At 51.5% G+C, this 25,161-nt stretch overlaps 1 protein-coding gene across 9 annotated transcripts in view; it reads right to left on the bottom strand.

The window, feature by feature from the left end:
- Positions 1-24,474, bottom strand: part of TTC7B (tetratricopeptide repeat domain 7B) — a 276,535-nt gene extending 252,061 nt beyond the window's left edge. For all 9 annotated transcript variants that reach the window (XM_033191608.1, XM_033191609.1, XM_033191611.1 and 6 more), the window contains exon 1: positions 24,175-24,474. In XM_033191608.1, the coding sequence (XP_033047499.1) occupies positions 24,175-24,295 (121 nt within the window). In that variant the 5' untranslated portion in view covers positions 24,296-24,474. The remainder of the gene's footprint in view (positions 1-24,174) is intronic.
- Positions 24,475-25,161: the final 687 nt, after the last annotated feature.

Below are 25,161 nucleotides of genomic sequence, written 5' to 3'. Positions count from 1 at the left end.
TGGGGTTGGTGGCAAGAATGGACTTTGGCTTTGTCTTTAACATCCTGGTCCTAAAAAGAATAGATCTACCTATTATATATGCAATTTAAAATTATTTCAAAAAGTCATCACTGGAGACCCCCTAAGATTCTGGGTGGTAAGTCCACCAAAGGCCAAGAGCTAAAACAAAGGCCTTTTCCACATGTTCTGAGCAGTTGGCCCAAAACTGCTGAATCTATAGGTCTTAGCAGTGCTCTCTCTATGTACTGGGAAGCCTAAAATAACCTTTTAGAGATGAGACCTAGAGTCCTGGGGGAGTCAAGAAACACGAAAACAGGGCTGAGTTCAGTTACTGAACTCAATAACTCATTAGACGCCCAAGAAGAAAAAGCAAATCTGGCCAGGCATGGTGGCTCACGCCTGTGATCCCAACACTTTGGGAGGCTGAGGCGGGGGGATCACCTGAGGTCAGGAGTTCGAGACCAGCCTGGCCCATGTGGTGAAACCCTGTATCTACTAAAAATACAAAAAAATTAGCCAGGCATGGTGGTGTGCCCCTGTAATCCCAGCTACTAGGGAGGCTGAGGCAAGAGAATCACTTGAACCCGGGAGTGAGATTTGCAGTGAGCCGAGATCACACCACTGCACTCTAGCCTGGGCGACAGAGCAGGACCCTGACTCAAAAAACAAGAGGAAATCAGGCAAGGCCACAGCAGCTTCCAACACCAGAAGACAATGAAGTGGCGCATACAGAGTGCACCGGGATACAAAGTGTAACCCCGGTGCGTGGGGCCGGTCCAGACACCAGCCAGACACAAAGGCAACAAGCAGCCTCCTCCCAGACACACAAGCCCTTCTCAAGAAATGAAACCCAGCTCATAAAGAAACCCAGGACTCAGGAACGAAGGACATGGAGGCAAAGGCCTGAGTGTTTCTTACAAAATACTAAATGCCCACAAGAATTAGAGGCACAGAACAGAATATGAATGTTAGAAAGCAATGCATTGCAAAAACAATCATATATCAGAAATTGGGAGGAGCGTCAGAGTACCATGCCTTTATCTTTCAAAACACTGTACCATGTGCTTTAAAAAAAAAAAAAAAATCAATCTAATCTTTAACTATTTTTCAAATATTTGTTTAAATTTTAGTGAACTCTCAGGAAATAATGAAGAACCATTTATTTAGAGCTCAAAAATTCCTTTAGGCAGGGCGTGGTGGCTCACGTCTATAATCCCAGCACTTCGGGAGGCCAAGGCGGGCAGATCATGAGGTCAAGAGATTGAGACCATCCTGGCAACCATGGTGAAACCCCGTCTCTACTAAAAATACAAAAATTAGCCAGGCCTGGTGGTGGGCGCCTGTAATCCCAGCTACTCAGGAAGCTGAGGCAGGAGAATGGCGTGAACCTGGGAGGCGGAGGTTGCAGTGAGCTGAGATTGTGCCACTGCACTCCAGCCTGGCGACAGAGCGAGACTCCGTCTCAAAAAAAAAAAAAGAAAAAAAAATTCCTCTAAATTCATTTTCATTTTTTTCCCTTTAATATTTATGAATAAACGTATTAATACTATAATAATAGACCAGTGCTGTTCAATAGAAATATATGCAAGCCACATATATAATTTAAAATTTTTGTTGTTTTGTTTTGTTTTGAGACAGAGTTTCATTCTTCTTGCCCAGGCTGGAGTACAATGGCGAGATCTCGGCTCACTGCAAACTTCGCCTGGGTTCAAGCAGTTCTCCTGCCTCAATCTCAGAGTAGCTGGGATTACAGGCACCCGCCATCATGCCCAGCTAATTTTGCATTTTTAGCAGAGACAGAGTTTCACCATGTTGGCCAGGCTGGTCTTGAACTCCTGACCTCAGGTGATCCGCCCATCTCGGCTTCCCAAAGTTCTGGGATTACAGGCATGAGCCACTAAGCCTGGCCTTAATTTATAAATTGTAAATTTATAAATTATAAATTATAATAGCCATATTACAAAAGGAAAAGAAGACAGGGCTCAGTGGCTCTCAACACTTTAGGAGGCCTAGACAGGCAGATCGTTTGAGACCAGTCTGGGCAACATCGCAAGAAAAAAAAAAAAAACAGGTGGAATTAATTTAAATAACAGCTTTTATTTAAATAAATATAACCAAAATACTATCAGGTTGGCTGGGCGCAGTGGCTCACGCCTGTAATCCTAGCACTTTGGGAGGCCAAGGTGGGTGGATCATGAGGTCAGGAGATCGAGACCATCCTGGCTAACACAGTGAAACCCCATCCCTACTAAAAATATAAAAAATTAGCCAGGCGTGGTGGTGGGCGCCTGTAGTCCCAGCTACTCATGAGGCTGAGGCAGGAGAACGGCATGAACCCAGGAGGCGGAACTTGCAGTGAGCCAAGATCACACCACTGAACCCCAGCCTGGGGGACAGAGCAAGACTCCGTCTCAAAAAAAAAAAAAAAATACTATCAGGTCAACATGCAATCAATATTTTTAAAATACTAATGAGGTCTTACATTCCTTTTTCATATTAAGTTTTCCAAATCTTGTGTGTATTTTACACTCACAGCACATATCGGCTCTAACCTGTACATTTCAAGTGATCAATAGCTACATGTAGCTAGTGGCTATCATACTGGACAGCAATATGATCACTGTTTATAGAAGTACGTCTAAATACCTACCTTCATATCTGTCTATGCCCCTACAAAGATGTCTAAAATGATTATCACTTAGTGTAAACAATAGGAATTTCTGAATGATAGGATTTGGGATAATTTTTAAATTCTCATCTTTGTGGTTTAAATTATTTACATTGAGCAAAATCCTTTTATATCACTTTTAGAAGAAAAAAAAAAAAAAAACAAGTAACTCTTCTTTAAAAACTGGAAGTATATATACCAGGATATTAATAGTGGTTATTTCTGAGTGGTAAGATTGTCCATCTATGTGGAACTTCTTTTCTGTATATTTTAAAATTCCAAAAAATAAAATAATTTAGAACTTGGGATTCAGAGTCCTAGATTTAAACCAAGTTTGTCACTCGGTGACTTAGTTCCAGTGATTTAACCTCATTAATTCTGGGAAGCAATTCCAAGAAAGCGCCTCTTTTGGCCTGAATGGAGGACCCCTCTCTCCCCACCCCTCCTCACAACCCCACCTCTCCTCACCTCCCTGCCACAGGGACCCTGCATCTGAAAATGGCTCCTCTGGGCAGAATCTCCAAGCCAGGGAGCAGAAACAATGGGAGATCAGGACCCCTGCTACCTATTCTAGCTGCGGGGGCACATGACTTACCCTCTCAGAGCCGCAATTCCATTGACAGACTGTGGGCTACGGCTACCGAGTTCTCAGCAGGAAAACTCTATGGCCCAGAGTGAACACACCTCCCAGCTGGGCCTTAAAGGATGAGTAGGACCTGGGCCGGCAAAGAGCAGAGGGAAGGGCAGACCAGGCTGAAGGAACAGCACAGCCAAAGCCACAGCACACAGTCCAGGAAAGCAGAGACAGCCAAATGGCAGGGGAATTGGACGTAGGTAGAAAGCTGGAGACTCAAGCTGGGATCAGAACGCCCAGACGCCAATGCTTCGCCTCCCAGCCTGCCGACTCAGCACCCCCACCACAGCAAGACATCCAAAGCCCTCAGCAATGAAAGACAGGTCCTGGCCCAGGGTCACATGTGCCACCCCTTTGGAATGCTCTGGCATCCTGAGGACACCACTCACCACTACTTAGTAAACACCTACTAATATTCCGAGCACTGCCGACCTCTCCTCCAGGTGCCCCATCCCAAACCACCTCTAGCAGCCCCAGGAACCCTGAGCACCATGGGTGTTTATCAATCTGTCTGCCCCTTCTAGACTGTAAGGACGAGGCCTAAAGGAAGAACCTGTGTGTTGTGCACAATATCTGACACAGAGTCCATGCTCAATAAATGGTGAATTAATTAGATGATGGGGAAGGCATCTGCATCCTCCCTGGGGTTAGGGCAGTCACTGCCTGTGGCAGAGTCTGCTTGTTGTCCCAGAATATTCACTCTCCCTTTCTTCCTTTAGTATTAAAATTCCCAAGTTTTATCAGGGCACATGGCTGTCCAGCTAAAGACTATACTTCCAAGGCTCCCTGTGGCGACATGCTGCCACGTGACTACGTTATGATGATGGGATGGGAGCAGAGGTGTTGCACACAGCTTCTGGGCTTGGCCTTTAGAGGGAATGGGCTTGCCGGCCAGTCCCTGTTCACCCTCCCCCACAGGCTGGACCATGGTAGTGCTGATGGAACATGGCAGCCCATCTGAGACCACAAGCTAGAAGCTACCTATTGAGAATGAGCAGAGCAGAGCAGTACCACACAAGGAGGCTTACTAGATCCCCAACACCAGGAGCTGCCACCGAGCCCCCAACTGCTTACGGTCAATTAATTACACGAGAGTGAAACAATGAACTATCCTGTTCTACTTGCTAAGTCACTGTGATTCTGACCTTTGTTTCAGGAGCCAAACAGGAATCTTACCCAGATCTCCCAAACAAGAAACCAGCTTCAGGCTGAGAACTCCTATCTGGTAACACCCCACCAACCTCAAGTCCTCAAGTTTACTGGTCTCCAAACAGAATTCCTAGAACCCAATGAGGGCCTTTGCAGAATCCCCAGACCCTGCACTTCTCCTGCTGCTTTGGTTTTACATCCCAGGCTTGCCAAATTTTTATTTAAACAATGGGTTTCATAGTTGTAGAGAGGTGTAAAAACTGCTACCCAAGTGCTATGCAGGATTCAGGGCCTTTGTGTTTCTCTGATCTCCTGATGCTGGGGGAATGCGCCAGAGTCATGATGCCAAAATGTGGAAAGTGCTCAGTTCCATCAGCAGCAGCTGGGGGCAGGGTGTGGTGGCTCATGCCTGTAATCCCAGCACTTTGGGAGGCCGAGGCAGGTGGATTGCTTGAGGTCAGGAGTTCAAGACCAGCCTGGTCAATATGGAGAAACCCTGTCTCTATAAAAAATACAAAAATTAGCCAGGCATGGGGGTGCACGCCTGTAATTCCAGCTACTCGGGAGGCTGAGGCAGGAGAATCACTTGAAACTGGGACACAGAGGTTGCAGTGAGCCAAGATTGTGCCACTGCACTCCAGCCTAGTCGACAGAGCAAGACTCCGTCTCAACAACAACAAAAGCAGCAACTGGGAGAGCACGGTGCAGGAAAATGTTCAATGGAGAAAAAAATTTTTCCTCAGAATTAAGAGACACAGTCCCTTCCCTCATGACGCCCCAGTCTCTCAAGACCATTCAACACAATACAGGCTGTAAGGAAGATGTGTATTGGATGGGGGTGGGAGAGGAGACAAAGCTTGCACCAAGAATGTCTCGAACTCCTGACCAAGCTGGTCTTGAACTCCTGACCGCAGTGGCTCACGCTTGTAATCTCAACACTTTGGGGGGCCAAGGTGGGTGGCTCATGAAGTCAGGAGTTCGAGACCAGCCTGGCTAATATGGTGAAACCCCATCTCTACTAAAAAAAATACAAAAAGTATCCGGGCGTGGTGGCATACACCTGTTACTCCCATCTACTCAGGAGGCTGAGGCAGGAAAATCACTTGAACCTGGGAGGTGGAGGTTGCAGTGAGCCGAGATCGCTCCACTGTACTCCAGCCTGGGCGACAGAGTGAGATTAGTCTAAAGAAAAAAAAAAAGCCTCAGATCCTGAGTAACCCAGCATTTGCAGTACTTGTGATCCCCCTGCCTCCAGAATGCTAATAGGAAAACAGACACTGCTGTGTCATGCTGATAGGGGTATAAATTAGCACGAGTGTCTCCAGGGGGCAATGTAGCAATTTCCACAAAGCAACTGACATACTCCCACACCAGCTGACCCAGAAATTCCAGTTTTGGGTAGCTATCCCATAGACATATGCACTCTTCAGCACAAAGACGTACAGATATGGATGTTTACTACATACAGCCCTACTGGTAATAGCAAAAGATAGGAAACAACCGATACGGTCCTTGACAGGAGACCTGTTAACTGAGTTACGGTGCACCCCATGCAGCAGGACGGTGCATCCATGAACACATGGAGCAGATCTCCATGCCACTCCACAGTGGCCTGGCTACATGAAAGGCCATGTCTTCATGCTTCCTGAATCCCATGCTTTGTGGCCTCTTGCACTGACCCTGGGCTTGGCCCCAGGGCTTGCTCTGACTGATGGAACAGTGGAAATGTTAATGCACGCAGAGGCTTAGAAAAGGGCTTACTCACTTCTTCCCTCTTGTTTCTCTGTGACCACCATGAGAACATGCCTAGGCCAGCCCGTACCTAGCCCAGGCCAACCTGCTGAACAATAAAAGGCCTCGTGGAGTAGAGCTGAGCTGTCTAGGCAAAGCTCCGTAAGCATAAGAGAGCCCAGCCAAAAGCAGCAAAGTCACCGGGCTGACCCACAGCTGGCCACCAATGCATGCGTGAGCCCTGGCAAACCCAGAATCATGAGAAATAATACAAGGTGATTGTTTTAGGGCACTAAGCTTTGGGATGGTTTGTTATGCAGCAATAGCTAACAATCACAAAGAGAGTTGAAAAAAAGCAAGATACAAAAGAGGGTATATGGTCACTATTGTGTGTAAAAAACAACAGGCCAGACGAGGTGGCTCACACCTGTAATCCCAACACTCACCTGAGGTCAGGAGTTCAAGACCAGCCTGGCCAACAGGGCAAAACCCCGTTTCTACTAAAAATACAAAAATTAGCTGGTATGGTGGCAGGCGCCTGTAATCCCAGCTACTCAGGAGGCTGAGGCAGGAGAATTGGTTGAATCTGGGAGGCAGAGGTTGCAGTGAGCCGAGATTGCAGCACTGCACTCCAGTCTGGGCGACAGAGTGAGACTCCATCTCAAAAAAAGAAAAAAAAAAACCAATACCATGTTTTCTTATAAATGTGCAGATATTCAGAATACTTCCTAAAGGACCCCCTGGGAAGTCTTAAGAGTGGCTGTTCCTATGGAAAGGAGCAAGAGGCCATAGACACGATGTAGGAGGCTGTTTTCACCATGAACCCTATAATTCCATTTGCATTACCAAGTACATTAATTACCTACACAAAACATGAACCAGATAATTTAAAAAGAACAAAGATGACCCATGTTACTGCATGCTCTTGGTCTAGAGTGGCTATTCTGGCAGCCCCAGAGGGGTTCCCTTGGCTCAATCCATCATCTCAGAGCCAAGGAAGGAGTTTTACATCTGTGATCACTACCGAGAGCCCGTCTCCCACTCTCCCTGGGCCTCTAGCCTGACGCACCCGTGAGGTCCAGGTCCTCAGCATCTTTCCAAGGCCATGGCCATCTGACTTACCCAAGGGTGCTTGGACATGTCATGCCTCCCTCCCTTCTCCTGCCAAAATCCCAGGTATCCTTTAAGACATATTTCAGGTCAGCTTGGAGCAGCTTCCCTTACTCCCTCAGCCTGGGCTATCAGGGTCCTGGTGGCACTTTGCACATCACCCCCATTCATTCAGCACCTGCCAGCACCGAGGACTTACAGCTATGAACAGGACCTAGTGGGTCTCTACCCTCAGGAAGCTTACACTCTAGACAGAGAAGACAAAAAGATAAACCAGAAAAGGGCCAGACAGTGGTAAGAGCTGTGCAGAGAATTAAAAGAGGGTGACTGGGGCTACTGTGGACTGAGTGGTCAGATCAGGGAAAGACTCAAGGGCAGGGCGTCCAGCTTCAATGCGGAGATGGAGTCAGTCATGCCCAGATCTGAGGGAAGAGCATTCCAGGAGACGGATAAGCTCCTGGAAAGGCCCCGAGGTGGGAACAGAGCTGCTGTGTTCCAGGAACAGCAAGAAGGCCCATGTGGCTGGTGGAAGGAAGAGCATTGGGGTGGAGATAGGCAGAGGGGCAGGTAAGCGCAGACTGTGGGAAGGGGTCTGGCATTCATGTGAAGTGCAATTGAGAGTCTGAAGGTTTTTAAGCAGGGAGATGAAGTGCTCTGATTTAAGTTTTTAAAAGATGCCTCTGTCAGCCCTGTGGAGAAGCTACAAATGGTTAGGAGGTTACTGTAGTAGTCAGGTGAGAGGTGGGCAGGACCAGGTGAGAAATACGCAGAAAGAGAGAAATAGACTGAGTGGGGACATCATTTGAAGGTGAAAGAAAACAAGACTTACTAATGGATTAAACTGGAGGTGTGGTAGACAGAATCACGGCCCCCAGAGATGTCCACATCCTCATCTCAAAGCCTGTGGATATGCTGTTTTACATGGCAAAAGGGACTTTTGTAATTAAGATGTAATTAAGGATCTTGAGCTAGGAGAATTATCCTGGATTATTTGGGTGGGCCCACTGGGTCCTTAGAAAAGGGAAGTGAGAAGGTCAGAGTCCAAGGAGATGTTAGGATGGAAGTAGGGAGAAAGACTAGAGGACACTAAACCTCTGGCTTTAAAGAAGGAGGAAGGTGACTGCGCACAACGGCTCATACCTATAATCCCAGAACTTTGGGAGGCTGAGGCAGGAGGATTGCTTGTGCCCAGAAGTTTGAGACCAGGCTAGGCAACATAGTGAGACCTTGTCTCTATAAAAATTTTTAAAATTAGCTAGGCTTGGTGGTGCACGCCTTGTAGTCCAAGCTACTGGGGAGGCTGAGGCAGGAGGATCACTTGAGCCTGGGAGGTCGAGGCTGCAGTGAGCCATGATCACAACACTGCACTCCAGCTTGGGAGACAGAGCAAGACCCTATCAAAAAAAAAAAAAAAAAAAAAAGATGGCACTATGCAGTGCCGGTGGCCTCTAGAAGCTGGAAAAGGCACAACACAGGTCCTCCCCAAGAACCCCCGGAAGGAATGCAAAACCACTGACACCTGAACTTAGCCCAGTGAAACCCATTTCTGACTCTGACCTCCAGAATGCTAAGAGAAGACATCTGTATTGTCTGAAGCCAGCAAATGAGTGATAATTTGTTACAGCAGTCACAGGAAATAAGCACACAGGATGAGGAAAGGAGAGGGGTTGAAGATAAATCCTCGATTTGAGATAGCACAATGGAGCGGAGAGTGGTGCCATTTTACCATTTACTGAAGTGAGGAGGAATAAAACCAAGAGCTCTGTTTGGGCCAAGTGAAATGTGAGACGGCATTCGATATCCAAGTTGAGAAATTAAGTCCAGATCAAGGACTGAGCAGGAAGGACCCGGGAAGAGAAACCACGACCATGTCTGCTACCAAATTAAGAGAGGGTGACTGGGGCTACTGTGGACTGAGTGGTCAGATCAGGGAAAGACTCAAGGACGGGGCATCCAGCTACAATGAGGAGATGGAGTCAGTCATGCCCATATCTGAGGGAAACCAAGATTAGGAAGGGTTTCTGGAAAGAGGGGTATTCGAGTGCACTGAAAGCTACTGGAACGCCGGGCACGGTGGCTCATACCTGTAACCCCAGCACTTTGGGAGGCTGAGGCGGGTGGATCACCTGAGGTCAGGAGTTCGAGACCAGCCTGGCCAACATGGTGAAACCCCATCTCTACTAAAAAAAAAAAAATTAGCCAGGCATGGTGGCGCGCACCTGTAATCCCAGCTACTCAGGAGGCTGAGGCAGGAGAATCACTTGAACCCTGGAGGTGGAGGTTGCAGTGAGCCGAGATTGTGCCATTGCACTCCAGCCTGGACAAGAGTGAAAAGTCCATCAAAGAAAGACAGAAAGAGAGAGAGAGAGAGAGAGAGAGAGAGAAAGAAAACAACCAAGCAAGCAAGAAAGCAAGCAAGCAGCTGGAACATCAAGTGTAAGATCACAGACTAGCCATTAGACCTGGCAGCACACAGGCCACATCAGAGGGCAGCCTCAACATGAGGCATCTCAGGGGACTGCGGGGTACAAGCCTAACTCACTGAACTGAGGGTTTGCCAGGGAAGGGTTTGCAGGGGGCTGGGCCAATCCTTAGACAGTGATGGGGGTTCAGGGAGCCTTTAGCAGGGAAGTCTAGGGTGCGTTGCCTGTGCCTGCCAAAGGGAAGGGTCAGGAGAGAAGTGAAGGCTGTGGCAGCCCAGTCCTGAGAAGGTGAGAACGGAAAGGATTCTGAGCACAGGTGAAGGAGCCGCTGGCCTCTGAAGGGAGTGAGGGCCCCAAGCAGTGACAGAGGTGAAAGCTGGTAGAGTTAGTGGCATGAAACAAGGGAGTTTCCTAATTGCTTTTATTTCCTCAGTAAAGTATGAGGCAAGGTCATGAGTTAGGCATGAGAGGGTGGCTTTCAGAGGAAGGGAGAGAGGAACGCGTGGAACAGACACTGTGGAGCGTGGGAATCCGACCTACTGAAGAGTGGTGGTGCTCCTCCAGGTCTGTGGTCACCACTTGCAAGTGGTCAACAGGGTTGACGGGTGCTCTCCAGGGACGCAGCTGTGCAGGTGCAGGCATGGAGAGGCAAAGAGCCAGGTGTAACAGCGCAGAGACGCCGTCAAGCAGTGGGGTTAGAAGAGAAGGGCACACACCTCTCCTAGAAAACATAGATGAGGCCGGGCACAGTGGCTCACGCCTGCAATCACAGCACTTTGGGAGGCAGAGGTGAACGGATCACCTGAGGTCAGGAGTTTGAGACCAGCCTGGCCAACATGGTGAAACCCCATCTCTGCTAAAAAAAAATACAAAAAAATTAGCTGGACGTGGTGGCACACACCTGTAATCCCAGCTACTGGGGAGACTGAGGCAGGAGAATTGCTTGAAACCAGGAGGCGGAGGTTGCAGTGAGCTGAGATCACACCACTGCACTCCAGCCTGGGTGCCAGAGCAAGACTCCGACTTAAAAAAAAAAAGAAAATACGAATGAGTTGACCCTATATAAGTCATACCAGGTCACCCCTCCTCTCTGAACTCTCCAGTGGTTCCCCCCTCCCCACCAAGTGAAGGCCAAAATCCTTGTAACTTACCACCTAGCCCCTACCTCCATCTATCCCCTCATACTTATGTTCTAGCTCCAGTGCTTGGGCCACACGAGGGGCTCCATAAATATTTCTGGAACCAACCAATCAATCAACATATCTCCCCTTCACAGACGAAGCCCAACCAAGCGGCCTGGCCTCAGGAGACTCAGCTCCCCTGGGGTGCCTGGGACACAGTCTGGCCATGACTGTGGGCTGGAATCCAGGCCTTCCCATTCCCACCGCAGGGCTCCTGCTGGTTCCTCCTGACTCCCATAACTCTCTTGATTTAAACTGTGGCCCTGTTCAGAGGCACTGGCTATTTGGAACTCTTGACTGGAAAGCAAAGATGGCAAAAGGCAAAGACGAAGGGGCGCAAAAGAAGTTGGCAGAAACAATATTCTGGGAAAATCTTGGTAGTCAGAGTCCAGGCTTCATGCCAAGCCTCCCCCCACATCTACACACACAGCGCAGAGGCTAGAAGAACAGGATGGGAGAGTAAAGTGTGGGAAGAGAAGACAATCCTTCCGCTACACTGGCAGAAGAGATGAGTACGCTGGTCACACACACACACACGCAGTTCCTAGAGAAGCCTGATACAAGAAAAGGTAACCTGAAAGTCATTAGCGTAGAGCTGGTTTGGCCTGTCCCCGGAGCCTGGCAGGGCAGGAAGTGACTCTATCAGGCAGGGGGATGTTATCAGGCTGGCCCAGAGGGCTTGGAAATGGCCTCTCAGGAAGCCAGCTCCACACAGGCGAGTTCAGCACACTCACAGAGAGTCACAAGACTGTAGGTCTGGGCCGGGCGCGGTGGCTCAAGCCTGTAATCCCAGCACTTTGGGAGGCTGAGACGGGCGGATCACGAGGTCAGGAGATCAAGACCATCCTGGCTAACACCGTGAAACCCCGTCTCTACTAAAAAATACAAAAAAAAAAACTAGCCGGGCGAGGTGGCGGGCGCCTGTAGTCCCAGCTACTCGGGAGGCTGAGGCAGGAGAATGGCGTAAACCCGGGAGGCGGAGCTTGCAGTGAGCTGAGATCCGGCCACTGCACTCCAGCCTGGGCGACAGAGCGAGACTCCGTCTCAAAAAAAAAAAAAAAAAGACTGTAGGTCTGTGGGCTGTAGGTCTGTGGGCGGACAGGTGGCACTGAGTCCTGGCCTGGTGGTGTGGAGAGGCCCCCGAGACACTGAGAGGAGTGTCCACAGCAAGTGAGATCTGGGCCGGGCCTGAGGGACTTCTCCAAGCATGGCAGGAGTTCCCCAAGTGCAATTCCAGGTGGAAAGGAGGCTTGGCACGGTTGGGAGTGCGTTGGAGTAGAGGCCAGGAAGGGGTGTCACAGGCTGCGAGCCAGCTGCGAAGGGTCTCAGAGACCACCTCCCCAGGCCTCAGGGACCGAGACTCAGTGACGAGTCACCTCCCTTGGCCTGGTGGGCCAGGGACGGGTAGGCAGCATTTACTGCAGGTCCCAAGACTCGGCACCTGGTCGGCTGGACACGCTGCAGCTGGTTCACTTCAGAGAAAGCACTGCTTCCTGTTAGGCTTCCGGCCTGCAAGGGCCAGGGGGGCAGTTCCTCAAGGGAACCAGGCCTCACAGCAAAAGGGCTGAGCCCATCTGCATTTGTGGAGAGAAGAGGACCACAGAGGGACAGTGGAGGGGACCTGAACCCCTCCCTGGGGAAGGCTGCTCAGCAAGTGTCCATCCTGCAGGTCCACAAAAGCCACAGGGAGGGAAGGTCATGGGCATTCTGTCAGTCCCGCCAGCAAGCCAGGACTCACCCAGAGTCCCAGGCGTGCAGGGCCACACAGCCACCCTGGAGACACCAACAGTCTTTGGTGTGGGGCCAGGTCTCAGGTGGATGCCCACAGCCACTCCCAGACCTGAGCACGTGCCTGTGTCTGCTAAGAGCTACAGGTGCATCTTAGACATCAGCTCAGGGCCTCAGGCCAGTGGCTGGCACACAGTAGGTGTTCAATAAGAGTTTGATGAGTAGTGAATCCAAGTAAACTAATCAAGGGCAGAGGCCAAGTTGTTCATTTAATAATTTTCTCTTTTTTTGTTGTTTTTGGAGACAAAGTCTTGTTCTGTCACCAGGCTGGAGTGCAGTGGCGCAATCTCAGCTGACTGCAACCTCCAGCTCCCAGGTTCAGGCAATTCTCCTGCCTCAGCCTCCTGCGTAGCTGGGATGATAGGCATGTACTACGACGCCTGGCTAATTTTTTTGTACTTTCAGTAGAGACGGGGTTTCACCATGTTGGCCAGGCTGGTCTCGAAATCCTGACCTCAGGTGATCCACCCACCTTGGCCTCCCAAACTGCTGGGATTACAGGCGTGAGCCACGACGCCTGGCCTAAGCCTCACCTCTGTCTGCAAGGTTGGAACAGGGGTAAGAAGGGACTCAAGGGTATGGAGAGCTGGCTTTGCTTTGCCCTCAGGCATTATTTGGGGGTTAAGTGAGGTTGCAGTAACCAGTTCCCAACGACTTGTATAGAGATAAAGCCTGAAGCCGAATAGAGACCACTAGTGAGACCTTCATCAAGGAGATATGGGGAGTGAGCCACCCTGCAGGGGGTCGTGCCCTGCCTCAGCTCATCAGAGCCACTCCTGTGAGTCCTGTAGCAGGCACAGCTGGATGCCCAGGGGCACTTGGCCTCCTTGATCCCCCCGGGGAAGGTGGGGCTGTGGCCTTTGCCTCTGGAAGGGATTGCCCTTTCTCCTAGTTCCTCCCTTGTGGGGTAAGCAGCTGACATGCTGACATGCAAAGATTTGATCAGATGTGGAAGAAAAAACTTAGAGTTTCTCCTCTGTTCCTGGAAGTACTTGACACGAACACAAAAAAAAGTCAACAATTCAGTTTCATTGATTAATTAATTGAACACCAACTGTATGCCAGACACCATTACTGGGGTGGTTGGGATACAGCAATGAACAAAACCAGCAAAAAGCCTTGCCCTCCCAGGGCTGAGAGTCTAGTGGTCACATTCCTCTCTGCATCCCCACTACACACACAGCACCCCCACATTCTGTACTGGGCTCGCCAAAGCACTGAATGTACAGTTAGAGGAGGAGGACTGTGGAGTCTGGCAGCCATGGGCTGAAGCCAGAGTTCTGCACTGCCTCGTTCTGTGACCCAGCCAACACCACGCTGCTTCAGTTTTGGGCCGGAGTCACAATCAGTACAACCAGAACCTCACCTCCCTGCAGGGCTTGTTACATCCACTATCACTGCCGGTGTTATTAGCCCACCTGCCCCCTGCACCCTTTGCAAAGACACTGAGCATCTGAACCTTTCTATCCTACTTCCACACACAAGACTCCTGACTCAATCAGGCTGCTTTCAAATAATGCTGGTGCTGGAAACTGCACTGTCTCATTTACTCCACAAAACAACCTTGCAGATAAAGGTGAGGCTTAAGCCGGGCACAGTGACTCACACCTGTAATCCCCGCACTTTGGGAGGCCAAAGCAGGCAGATCACTTGAGCCCAGGAGTTCAAGACTAGCCTGGGTGACATGATGAAACCTCGTCTCTACAAAAAATACAAAAATTAGCTGGGCATAGTGGTACATGCCTGTAGTCCTAGCTACTTGGGAGGCTGGGGTGGGAAGATGGCTTGAGCCTGGGAGGTTGAGGCTATACTGAGCCATGATCATACCACTGCACTCCAGTCTGAGAGACAGAGTGAGAACCTGTCTCAAAAATAAAACAAAAAGAGTGAGGCTCGGAGAAGTTGAGTCACTCACTCACTTGAGGCCAGACAAGCAGGAAGCGTCAGAACCGGGATCTGAACCCAGGTCTAACAGGGCAAAGCCCACTGCTTTCTCCTGCCCAGGGTTCCTTTCCGCTTTGCTAAAACACCTCTATCTACCTGAAAGGGTGAACTACTTTTCCACTTGCCCAGGACTGAGGGAGTTTCTGGGACTCAGGACTTTGGATGCTAAAACCAGAAAAGTCTCAGGCCAACCAGGACGAGTTGGTCACCCTCACGCCACCATCCTGCCCAAGATCCTCCTCCTCGTGCCCGGCCAGGCCCTGCTTACCCACTGCCACTGAATCTGACCTCTCCAGGCTCCCAGCTGCACCCTCTGTGCCTTGTAAGCAATGCTGTCATTGCTGTCCTCAGGCTGCAGGGTCACATTCTATCTCCCACATGGACCACCATGTCTAAAGTCTGGTCCTAGAACCCCGGGCACCATAATCACCTGGGGCACTGGGATCCTGTTCTCTGAGTCCCCAAACCACTAAGACCTCCTGAAGTAGAAACTTGGGACCAGCCTGCCAATCTGAGTTGCTAACTAGCCCCCAGGGGACCCTGCTGCCCAGAGGTTGAGCAACAATCCTGAACTGTAAGCTTTCCCTGCCTGGTGACCTGCTCACTCTGTTTCTTCTGATGCCCCTCTGATACCTGGTGCTGTGTCCACACATAGTAGGTGCTCAATAAATGCTAACCATTATGGTTCAGAGCAAAGGCTCCCACACTTGCCTACTCAAACTACCTGAGGCTGTTTAAAAATGTAGATTTCCAGCTTCTACCTTGAGCCAAGAGAATCACCACCCTCAGCCAAGATGTCTGGTAATCTATAAACTACACTTAGTTTAGTATTACTCAAAGCATGTTGCATACCTGCAGCACTGGGAGCTTAAGAATGCAGAACCCCAGCTCCAACCTAGACCTACTACATCAGTATCTGTGGGAATGGGGCTTTGCAATCTGGATTCCAACAAGCTGTCTAAGTGATTCTTTGATCCAACCAGTTTAGAAAAACATTAGTGTAATAGAAGAACAGTGAAACTAGTTGGAAGTGGGCTAGAATCCAGCTCAATTAACAGCTCTAGCCTCAGTCTACTCAATCCCTGAATGAGAATTACCCCTGACCTCATTCTCTTCTTGTGATGATTAACTGAGATCTATGTAAAAGTTCATGCCCAGAATCTGGCACACAAGAGAGACCCAAGAGACTGGGCACAGTGGCTCACGCCTGTAATCCCAGCACTTTGGGAGGCCGAGGGAAGAAGATCGCTTGAGCCCAGGAGTTCAAGACCAGATTGGGCAACATAGGGAAACGCGTCTCTACAAAAAATATATAGAGAGAGAGAGAGAAAGACAGACAGAAAGAGACCCAAGAAATGAAGCTCATTATTCTTCCCTGCTAGCACTGTTTTAACACTCATTAAGTCGGGACAACTACAGCTTCAGATGATCAAGTGATGTGTACAAGGTGGCTTGGAGGGCCAATGCGGAAGATTCTGACTCCAGGCCTGGTGGCCTCTAAAAGGACCAGACCAGATCTGCTCTGCATGGTTCTGGCACTGCCACCACTAGCCACACTTGTGAGCAGGGACAGACAAATCCCATGGGGGGAAGGGCTGCAGCCACTCCATTAGCTTTCCTGTGGCTGTGGCCATTTTTGTATTTTATATGGCACCCATTTGACCTATCTCTGAGTCAGACATCCGCTCATCCTTGTCTTGGTGGCTGATGGGAATGCTTTTGAGATCTCAGAAAACCTCATCCCTCTTCCTGGGCTTCTCAGGTGGGAGACACTGGCTTTCACGCATGTCAAAGGCCTGCAACCCTCCACCATCTACCAAGCATGAGGTCACTCAGAGGGGCAGGAATCCACCCACGTGTGGCCAGTGTGAATAAGGACCAAAGGCCATTCCTGCATGCCCTGGGCACAGCCGGCCGGGCAGCTGGGGTGCAGGGGTGCTCTGGGTAAGTAAGAGGTGTACCAGTTAGAATGCCTTCAGCAGCCAGTAATGACCAAACGCCTGACTCAGTGTGGCTTCCACAAGAAGGAATTTATTCTCTCACATAACAGGAAGTCCAGAGAAGGGCTGCTCCAGGGCCAGTTGCTATCAGCAGTCTGGTGATATAATCGAGCGAGATTCTTCTTGTCTCTCTGCACTTCAGCTCTCCTTGGGTCTGCCTTACTCCTCGGTCAGGTGCCCTCATGGCCATAAGATGGCCATAGCTCCAGACCTCAAAGATATGAACGATTTCCAGGGGAAAAAGAGAGACTACTTCTTCCCTTTTAAGCATGGATGTCACCCTTAAGCACGAGGAAATCTTTCCCAGAAGCCCCTCCACTGAGCAAATGCTCCCTGATGTCTCATTGGTCAGACCTAATTCACATGCTTGCACTTCAACAAATCACAGGCAAGGGAGTGTATCTACCGGGGCCAGGGCCCCTACAGCGAAGCACACGGCACCACTGCTGACAGCTGAACAAAACTGGGCCCAATCAAGGAGGAGAATGGGTGGGAGTCTAGGCTGGGGGACAAGGGTGGACAATGCCAGATTAACAACCAGGGAGCCTCTGGCTAGCCCTGACTCACAAGACCCCACCAACCCCAAGGGCAAACACCTGTCCTTGCAGGACACCATTTCTCAGGGACAGAGTCATCACGTGGTATTCACCTAACTTGGCCCACACTTCCATTTGGAAAACCCTCGGCCTGACTTCCTTACTTACGCCTGTTCCAACTGCTCATGAAAGCCGAGCCAATTCAACACAGCATGTGCTATGAGCCCAACTCCATGTCATGGGGCCAGAAAGGTAGAACTATGGCCCTTCGCCCTCTAGAAGCTGAGCATTTGGTGAGAAGACAAGGCATACGCCAAAATCGGTGGAGTAGGAGAGGGAAACAGCCCCGAGCTGGGAGATGGGAGTGGGTAACACCCACCACCACCAGCAACAGACAACAGCTGGTAACTAGTGAAGGCTTACTCTATGCAGGCACTAAGAAGTACTTTCAGGTATTTTGGTTTTTTCTTCATTTGATCCTTAAAACCTCCCCATAAGTTTGGCACTATTATTACAGGTTCATAATACCTTACCTACAGTTTCTGAAATCCAGGGCTCTCTAAAAACCAAAAGTTGTTTTTTGTTATTAATCATTTATGGGATGGCAGAAACCTCAGCTGAACCCATGTGAGGCTATTTATAGTCTATTTCTCCCTTTTGCAGTGACTGCTCATACGCTTTGATGCAGAAATACTGACCCGTTTTATTACAAAATGCTGCCCCAGACACCATTGGGAATGTCACATAATGTCCAGTATACATAACATGTTCCAAAAAAATTCTGCATTCTGAAATACATCTGGCCCCAAAGGCTTCCGAAAAAGGGTTTTGGATGTGTGTCACCACTCTACAAAGCGGGCTTTGCAATTTGAAGGTAACCCCCCTTAGGAAGCAGGTGAGCCACGCTTTGAAATCAAGCAACCCAACTCCAAGCCAGGGCTCTTACCCACTCTGCTTGCATCTGCCACTTGCTGGTTGGTGGCTGTAAGGAAGACATCTCCCTCTCCGGAACTGTTTTGTCATCTATAAGAGGTTGGACTACATCAATGGGTTTCAAAGTTTTTTGTTTTAAAATGTATTTGGCCGGGCGCAGCGGCTCACGCCTGTAATCCCAGCACTTTGGGAGGCCGAGGGGGGCGGATCACGAGGTCAGGAGATCGAGACCATCCTGGTTAACACGGTGAAACCCCATCTCTACTAAAAAAAAAAAAAAAAAAAATATATATATATATATAAAAATTAGGCATGGTGGCGGGCGCCTGTAGTCCCAGCTATTTGGGAGGCTGAGGCAGGAGAATGGCGTGAACCCGGGAGGCAGAGCTTGCAGTGAGCCGACATGCACCACTGAACTCCAGCCTGGGCGACAGAGCGAGACTCTGTCTAAAAAATAGTAATAATAAAATAAAAAAGGTGTATTAGCCCTTCCTTCAAAGGAAACCTTAAGGAAAAGTATAACTCACTCCAGCGAGTGAGGCCTGCTCACCAGAGCCCTAAAGATGTTCCCAGAGGGGTTCCTTGACAGCACAGTTTGAAAACTGCTACACAGCATACTCTGTAAGGTCTTCTCTGGTTCTAACATTGTATGGTTGTCTTCTGTGAGGCAAACAGCCTTTTCAGCGATGAAAGGACAGCTGGGAGGAACTTGAAGCAGACCCTGACAGATGGGTAGGCTTTTGATCTGCAGAGAGGACTCCAGAGTCAAATAGTGTGAGCAAAGGTGCAGAGACAATAAGCAAGGTGTGTGGGAGGGTCCAGGAGGCCAGAGCAGCTGAGGGAAGTCAGGGGAATGAAGGCAGTGCGGCAGGCGACATGAGGACATGCTGGAAAGGTTGGCCAGACCAAGCAGATGGATGAGGCCGGGGATGAGCTGCGCAGCCCCAGCCCCACTGAGCACAGCCACGAGAAATCCAGGTCCTTCTGCCCTGACTGCCGTGGCCACGAGCCCCAATGCCTAGCTCGGTGCCATCAATCAGCCACTGTCAAATAAATGAGTCTTCTGAATCCAAAACTCAGGACATATGGTCTGCCACAAAGGTGTGGTCTTCTGAGAACAACAGGACAGACTGAAAGCAGGAAGACGGCCCGGAAAGGCCAAAATAGAGGGTCACTGGAGGTCTCACTGGTGTCCTTCCCCACCTTCTGGGAGCAGTTGGGCTCCCAGGAGTCTGTGGTGCCCCAGGCATGTCCAAAGAAGCCACCTCGAAACAACAGGACCGCCTCACCCCACAGCAGAGACTCTCAGTTAAACCTCAGTCCTGTTTCCAGAGAAGACCCTCAGGCCAGCCAGGGAGGACCACAGTCCACCCTGACGCCTCTCCTTCACAGGAGGGTGTGCATGAGCCCAGGTGGCATCTAGGAGCCCAGTACCCTGCACCCTCCACCAAGGGGAAGCCACATCACTGCAGATGCCCGCAGTTAAAACAACACAGATCTCCACACCCTCCTCATGGTCTGAATACATTTGCTTACCAAACTATGCCCTGGAAGTACTTTGTTTCAGGCACCATTTCCCCACCTACCTGTCACCAAGAGGTAATTAAAATGTCTCAAAATCTTATAGGATCCGACAAGCAATGATCTCCTAAGGGAGAAGCTACCATTTGGGGCCTAATCTTTCTAAGTGAATTCAGTCACTGAGTTTGCCTAAGAAGATTAACAGGCTGGGGAAGCGGGGAAGCCACACCGCCTCAGAAAAGGGAGCGGCCGTCCGTCAGGACAGTCACAGACCTCTAATGTACCTGTTTGTGTCACTGCAATAGGCAGGAGTCTTGAACGGGCACTAGCTCAAGTGTGTCATTTCTTGGTTCCCCACTCTCTTTTTTCCCTGCTAGGCTGACAGCTGGGACCTGGCCTACCTTGCCCAGGGTCACACAGGGTCAGCTGCAGGGAACCAACCCCATTATGACCCTGTGCCCTGGCTGACAGGTACCACCCACTGAATCCTCACAGGCACCCTGAGAGAGTGGACACTCTGAGCTGGCTGAGCGGAGGGAAAGGCAGGCTCCGACAGGCTAAGAAACTGGCTGGAGGTCACCTAGCCACCCCAGGTAAGGTCCAAATTTTAGCCCAGGTGCAGGTCACTGCACTTTCACACACAGTGGTGACCTCATCACTGGGAGGCTGGAGGGTAACATTCTGGAGACAGAGGACAGTTGGGCCTGTCCTCCCAGGGACCAGGACCGACCTGTGAAGCCACATGAAGCTGGTGTGCAGTCCTGTCTTTATCCCTGAGTGTTCAGGCTGCTGCCTCAGCTCCAAGCCAGGGCACCTCGGGCTTCCCTGAGTCCCCAAGCCCCTGGACACCTTGCTGAGACATGGATTCTAACTCCAGATGTCTGAAGCCAGCCCAAGAATCCGCATTTCTCCCAGGTTCCCAGTGGTGCCCCTGCGCCTCATCCCCAGGCCACACTTCAGCCTATGAGGGCCTAGGCTTCCCGTCTCCCACCTCCACCCTTTACTTAGGTGACCATTCTCCCGCTGGGACTCACCCGGGCCTGGCGCACACCTAGCCACCGCCACATTTGGGATGTTTGAGATGGTGCAATGAAAATGGTGACCACAGTAGGGTACGAGGAAGAAGACAGACTTTTGGGTTCAGTTTTCAACTTGGCATTTGTCCTTTTCTTCCTTATCCACCTCTTGGCAAATCGTCTAAAGCAATTCATCTCAAAGGAGCCAGGCTGGGGCAGCACGCTCTGAAGCGCCCACTCTTCAGAGTCCTTAACGGCGAGGGGCTACCATGCTTCCTTCCCGTAAGGAGCTAACGCTGCTGGGCAGGGAAGCCCACTACAAGCGGGAGCTTTGGGAAAGAGGGATTCCTCTGCTCAGAACTTTCCCGCGGCCCCGTCTCACTCACAGGAAAGCCCAAGCCTTACCCTCGGCCTGTCAGGCCCCACCACTCTCTGCCCTTGAAGTTCCCTCCCTAGACCACACTTCTCCACCTCCTTAGGTCTAATCTCGGATGCTGCCTTCTTGGGGAGGCCTTCCAGGGCCACCCTATTTAAACTAGTAGTTCCTGCATCCCCCACTCCCAGCCCACTCCAAAGCACTTATTCCCCTTCCCTTTTTTCTCTTTGATAGCACTGACCACCATCTGACACCCTGTAAACTTTACCTCATGATTATATTGATTATCTGTCTCCCTGCCCCTTCCCTACTGGGATGTGAGTTTTGTAAGGGCTGAGATTTTTGCCATTTTTGTCTGTTTTGTTTACTGGTGTATTTCCAGTGCCTAAAACAGTGGCTAGCACAGAGCAGGTACTCAATCTCTGTGGAAGGAAGGAAGGAATGAGTGGCTGGCCCTAAGAGATACTAGCTACTTTAACCCTCATAACAACGCCTGCAAGGTAAGTCACTTAAATCCCATTCTAAAATGAGAAAACTGAGGCTCTGAGTGGTTAAGTGATTTGGCCAGTGTCACAAAGTCAAGAAGTGGCCAAGGTCACAAGAATCAGGCCCCCGTCTGGCTGGCTCCCAACACTGTACTTTTTTTTATTTTTATTTTTTATTTTTTTGGCCTGTGGTTGTTTTCAAGGTAACTGTATTAGTATGACAAACGTGACATTCACTTGCTTTCCTTATTCTAAGCAGAAGATGCTTTAACTTCAGGATTCTGCAAAATCTGCCCAGAACTTGTGCTCATGCACCTGAGAATCTATGGGGGAGCCGGTGCCCCCAAAGCCAGGAAGAAGTCCCTCTACCAGCCCGAGAGTGGGAAGGCCTCACCAGTCAAAGGAAGGGAAGGCCCCTCCTGCAAACACGCCTCTGAACACCAAAGGAGAGCCACAATCACTCTGGTTTGGTTTCATCTTTTTCTTGGCTTTATCGTTTTATTTTCCTGAGCACTCATTCTCTCTGATCTTTTCAAGTCTGGGTAACTTTTTGCCATCAATGGCTACCACTCACCATGTGAGTCTCTAGGACAAAAATCTACCTCCCATGAGTTTCCCCAAACTGAACTTGCACATAGACCCATGGACCACAGTGCCCCCGCAAACCCCACTCCCCAAGCCCCACTCATGACTGCATCTCAGGCCATCGGGAGCAGCCCCTGGGAAGACAGCTGAGCCTTTCGGGGGCCATGAAGGTGAATAAGAAGGGCCCACACCACCAAAAACCCAGCTACCCTCTCATTCCAGGGACCACCATGGCTTGAGTCCCCCTTCATCTGCCTGTCATTCTCAATCACATTAACTCATCTGTTTTGTTTCAATCACTTCTCACCATCTGAAGCTGTGCTGTTTATTTATTTCCATCTTTGCTTATCACCTGCTTCCTGAGAGCAGGGTGAGGGCATGAGGGCAGGGGCTTGGTCAGTGCTGTTCACCACTGTTCTGTGACTGGCACAGGTGGGCACGCAAATATTGGGTGAATGAATAAGCAAAGACAGCAGGAACCAAGTGGATTCAGAAGAAAAAAGACCAGGAGGCTCACAAATAAACCCATTTAATCCTAACGTCAACCTGCACAGAAGGTGTCATTATGCCCACACAGCTGGGAAGCCACAAAGTAGACCCAGGACTGTGCGACTCTGAGAGGAAAAGAGAAAATGCTGCAGGTAAGTGGAGAAGCAGGTGTGCCTGACACGGAGGGTAAGGGCAAGCTGCCTCTGGGGCCCAGGGCACTGAATACCATCTCCTCAAAGGCTGACATAACTGAAAAGAGTCCACATTTTCCACCTAGCGGAGCCCAGATAGGGTCTGTGCTATCTCCACGCCCCTGACACCACCACGGCACCTGCGTTCACCCAGAAGATACCTGCCCACAGCACACACCCATCATTGCGAGTGTGCAAAACCGAGTTCTAATTTCCAGACACTAATACCATAGGACACAAACATAAACCACCCTCCAGGAGGACGCGTGACATCCCTCTCCTTTCTGGGGAGTCTGAAGTGAGAAGGTTGAAAATAGTGCAGATGTCCTTCTTAGAGCAGCGCCGCCATCCATTCATTCACTCTTTCATTCATTTGTTCAGCCAACATGTGCCACTCGGCCTGGAGAAGCCCAGGATGAAATGAGACAAACCCTCTGCCCTCTGGCCATCCTGCACTGGTGCCTGCGCTTTAGGCGGGTACTAAAAGACAAGCAAATATTAAAGATACTCGCTTCCAAAACAAATAAGGCCACGTGGAGCTGTGCACTGGAATGGGATTCTGGATGCAATTTTGATTTGATTGGGTACAAGAACCAATTCAGTGAAAGGGGTCATGGACCAACTCCAGGCACCAGGCTCCTACTCAAAGGCTGCCTCAGACCCCCTTCTGGCCCAGGCACCAACCCCTCACCCACCCAACTCCATCCCCCGACATTCTTCAACCACATTCTCATCTCGCTCCACAATATTCTCCCTCCAGGTCCCCTGACTCTATTTCTCCTCTGTTCCCAACCCTGACCTCTCTAGGTCGGGAGCCTTGATGCTACTTCTCCAAACGCCAGGACACACAGCCCAGTCTGCTTTCTACCACCGCCCCACACACCCCGAGTCTGCGCTTCCACTCAGAACCCCTTAAACACCATATGTTTACAAACCAGACTCCCCAGGGGTCTATGTACAACACCCCATTCTCAGGACCCCATAAACACATACTGATCGCCTGAGCACACCATACACACACTGTGGACTTCACCCTTGTCCTGAGGGACCCCCTCACCCCCATCATCTCCAACTTCTTAGAAGCCCCAGGTCGGCCCCTGACCTCCTGGGGTCCCGGTGGAGCAGCGGACTCGCTGAGACCCCCCACACCCCAGACTCCGCAGAAGCCCGCCCTGCACACTTGAACCCCGGACGCCGGTACAGCCCCTGGCGCCCCCCGGACCCCCACACCGCGTGACTCCGGGTCACCCGAGCCCCCCCAGGCCCTGGCCCCGCGCACATCCCCTGGGCCGCAGCTCCTTCGCGGCCCGGCCGTGCCCCTGCCCTCGCCCCGCGCCCGGCCGCGCCTCGGGGGCCCGTTCCCGCGGAGGCCGCGGCGCCCCCCGCAGCCCAGGCCGGCGCGCCCGGCGCGTACCGTTGGCGATAAGCTTGGCCGACAGCTGCTTGACGAGCTCGGGGATCCGCTCCCACTGGCACTCGGAGCGGCAGCGCTCGATCTCCGTCTCCAGCCGCGAGCCTGCCTTCTTGGTCGCCATCGCGGCCTGGCCGGGCCCGGCCGCCCGCCCCGCAGGCCCCGCCGCCGCCGCCGCGGCGCCCCCTCGCCGCCTCCCGCTGCCGCCGCGGGCTCGGGCTCCGGCTCCCGGCTCCGCGGCGTAACGGGAGCGCCGGCTGGGGAAGGGGCGGGGAGGCGGGCGGCGGCGGCAGGCGCGGCGGGGCCCCCGGCGCCGCGAGGAGCGGCCCCTGCCGGCCAGGGCCGGAGCCGCAGCACGGGCCGGGGCCGGGGCGGGGGCGGGGCGGGGGCTGGGGCGGGAGACCGCGGCCCGCGGGAGGAAGGGCGGGGGGTGGTGGGGCCGGGAGGCCAGCAGGAGGGACTGGGGGTGTCTGGGTCGGGGTGGAGACCGAGGGGAAGTGGGGGTGGGGGGGGGGAGCGGGGTAGGAGAGAGATCTGACCAAGGGCGGGTGAGGGGTCTGGTGGGATGGGGGTCGGGGCAGGATGAAGGGGAGGGAGAGGATCGGGAGGGAGCTAGCGACAACCTGGGAGCGGGTTGGACCCCCAGGAGTAGGGCCAAGAAAGGGCAGTGACCCTGGGGAAGGTCACCGCCCGGCGGGACCGGTGAGCCGGGTGTGAGGGGTCGGGGGAGGCTGGCCCGAGCTTGTCCTGCCATCTCAGGTGGCCAGCGGTTCCCTGGGCCCGGTTAGCCTGTGCCCCTTAGCAGGTGCCCCTCTGCCCCACAGCCTTAGCCCCTACCCAGCCAGAGGTGGACGGAGACTCCTCCATCTCAGGCAAGGCACAGCACTTGCCAGGGGTGCCCTAGAGGGCTGAGCGGAGCCAGGCACGGACTGCCACTCTCAGATGCCAGCTCTCAGGCCCCCTGAGGGAAAGGCACAGTCACTGGTGGGG

Source organism: Trachypithecus francoisi, unplaced genomic scaffold (assembly GCF_009764315.1).
Source record: "Trachypithecus francoisi isolate TF-2019V2 unplaced genomic scaffold, Tfra_2.0 Lachesis_group3, whole genome shotgun sequence".
Taxonomy (NCBI): Eukaryota; Metazoa; Chordata; class Mammalia; order Primates; family Cercopithecidae; genus Trachypithecus; species Trachypithecus francoisi.
This window is presented reverse-complemented; position numbering and strand designations above follow the sequence as displayed.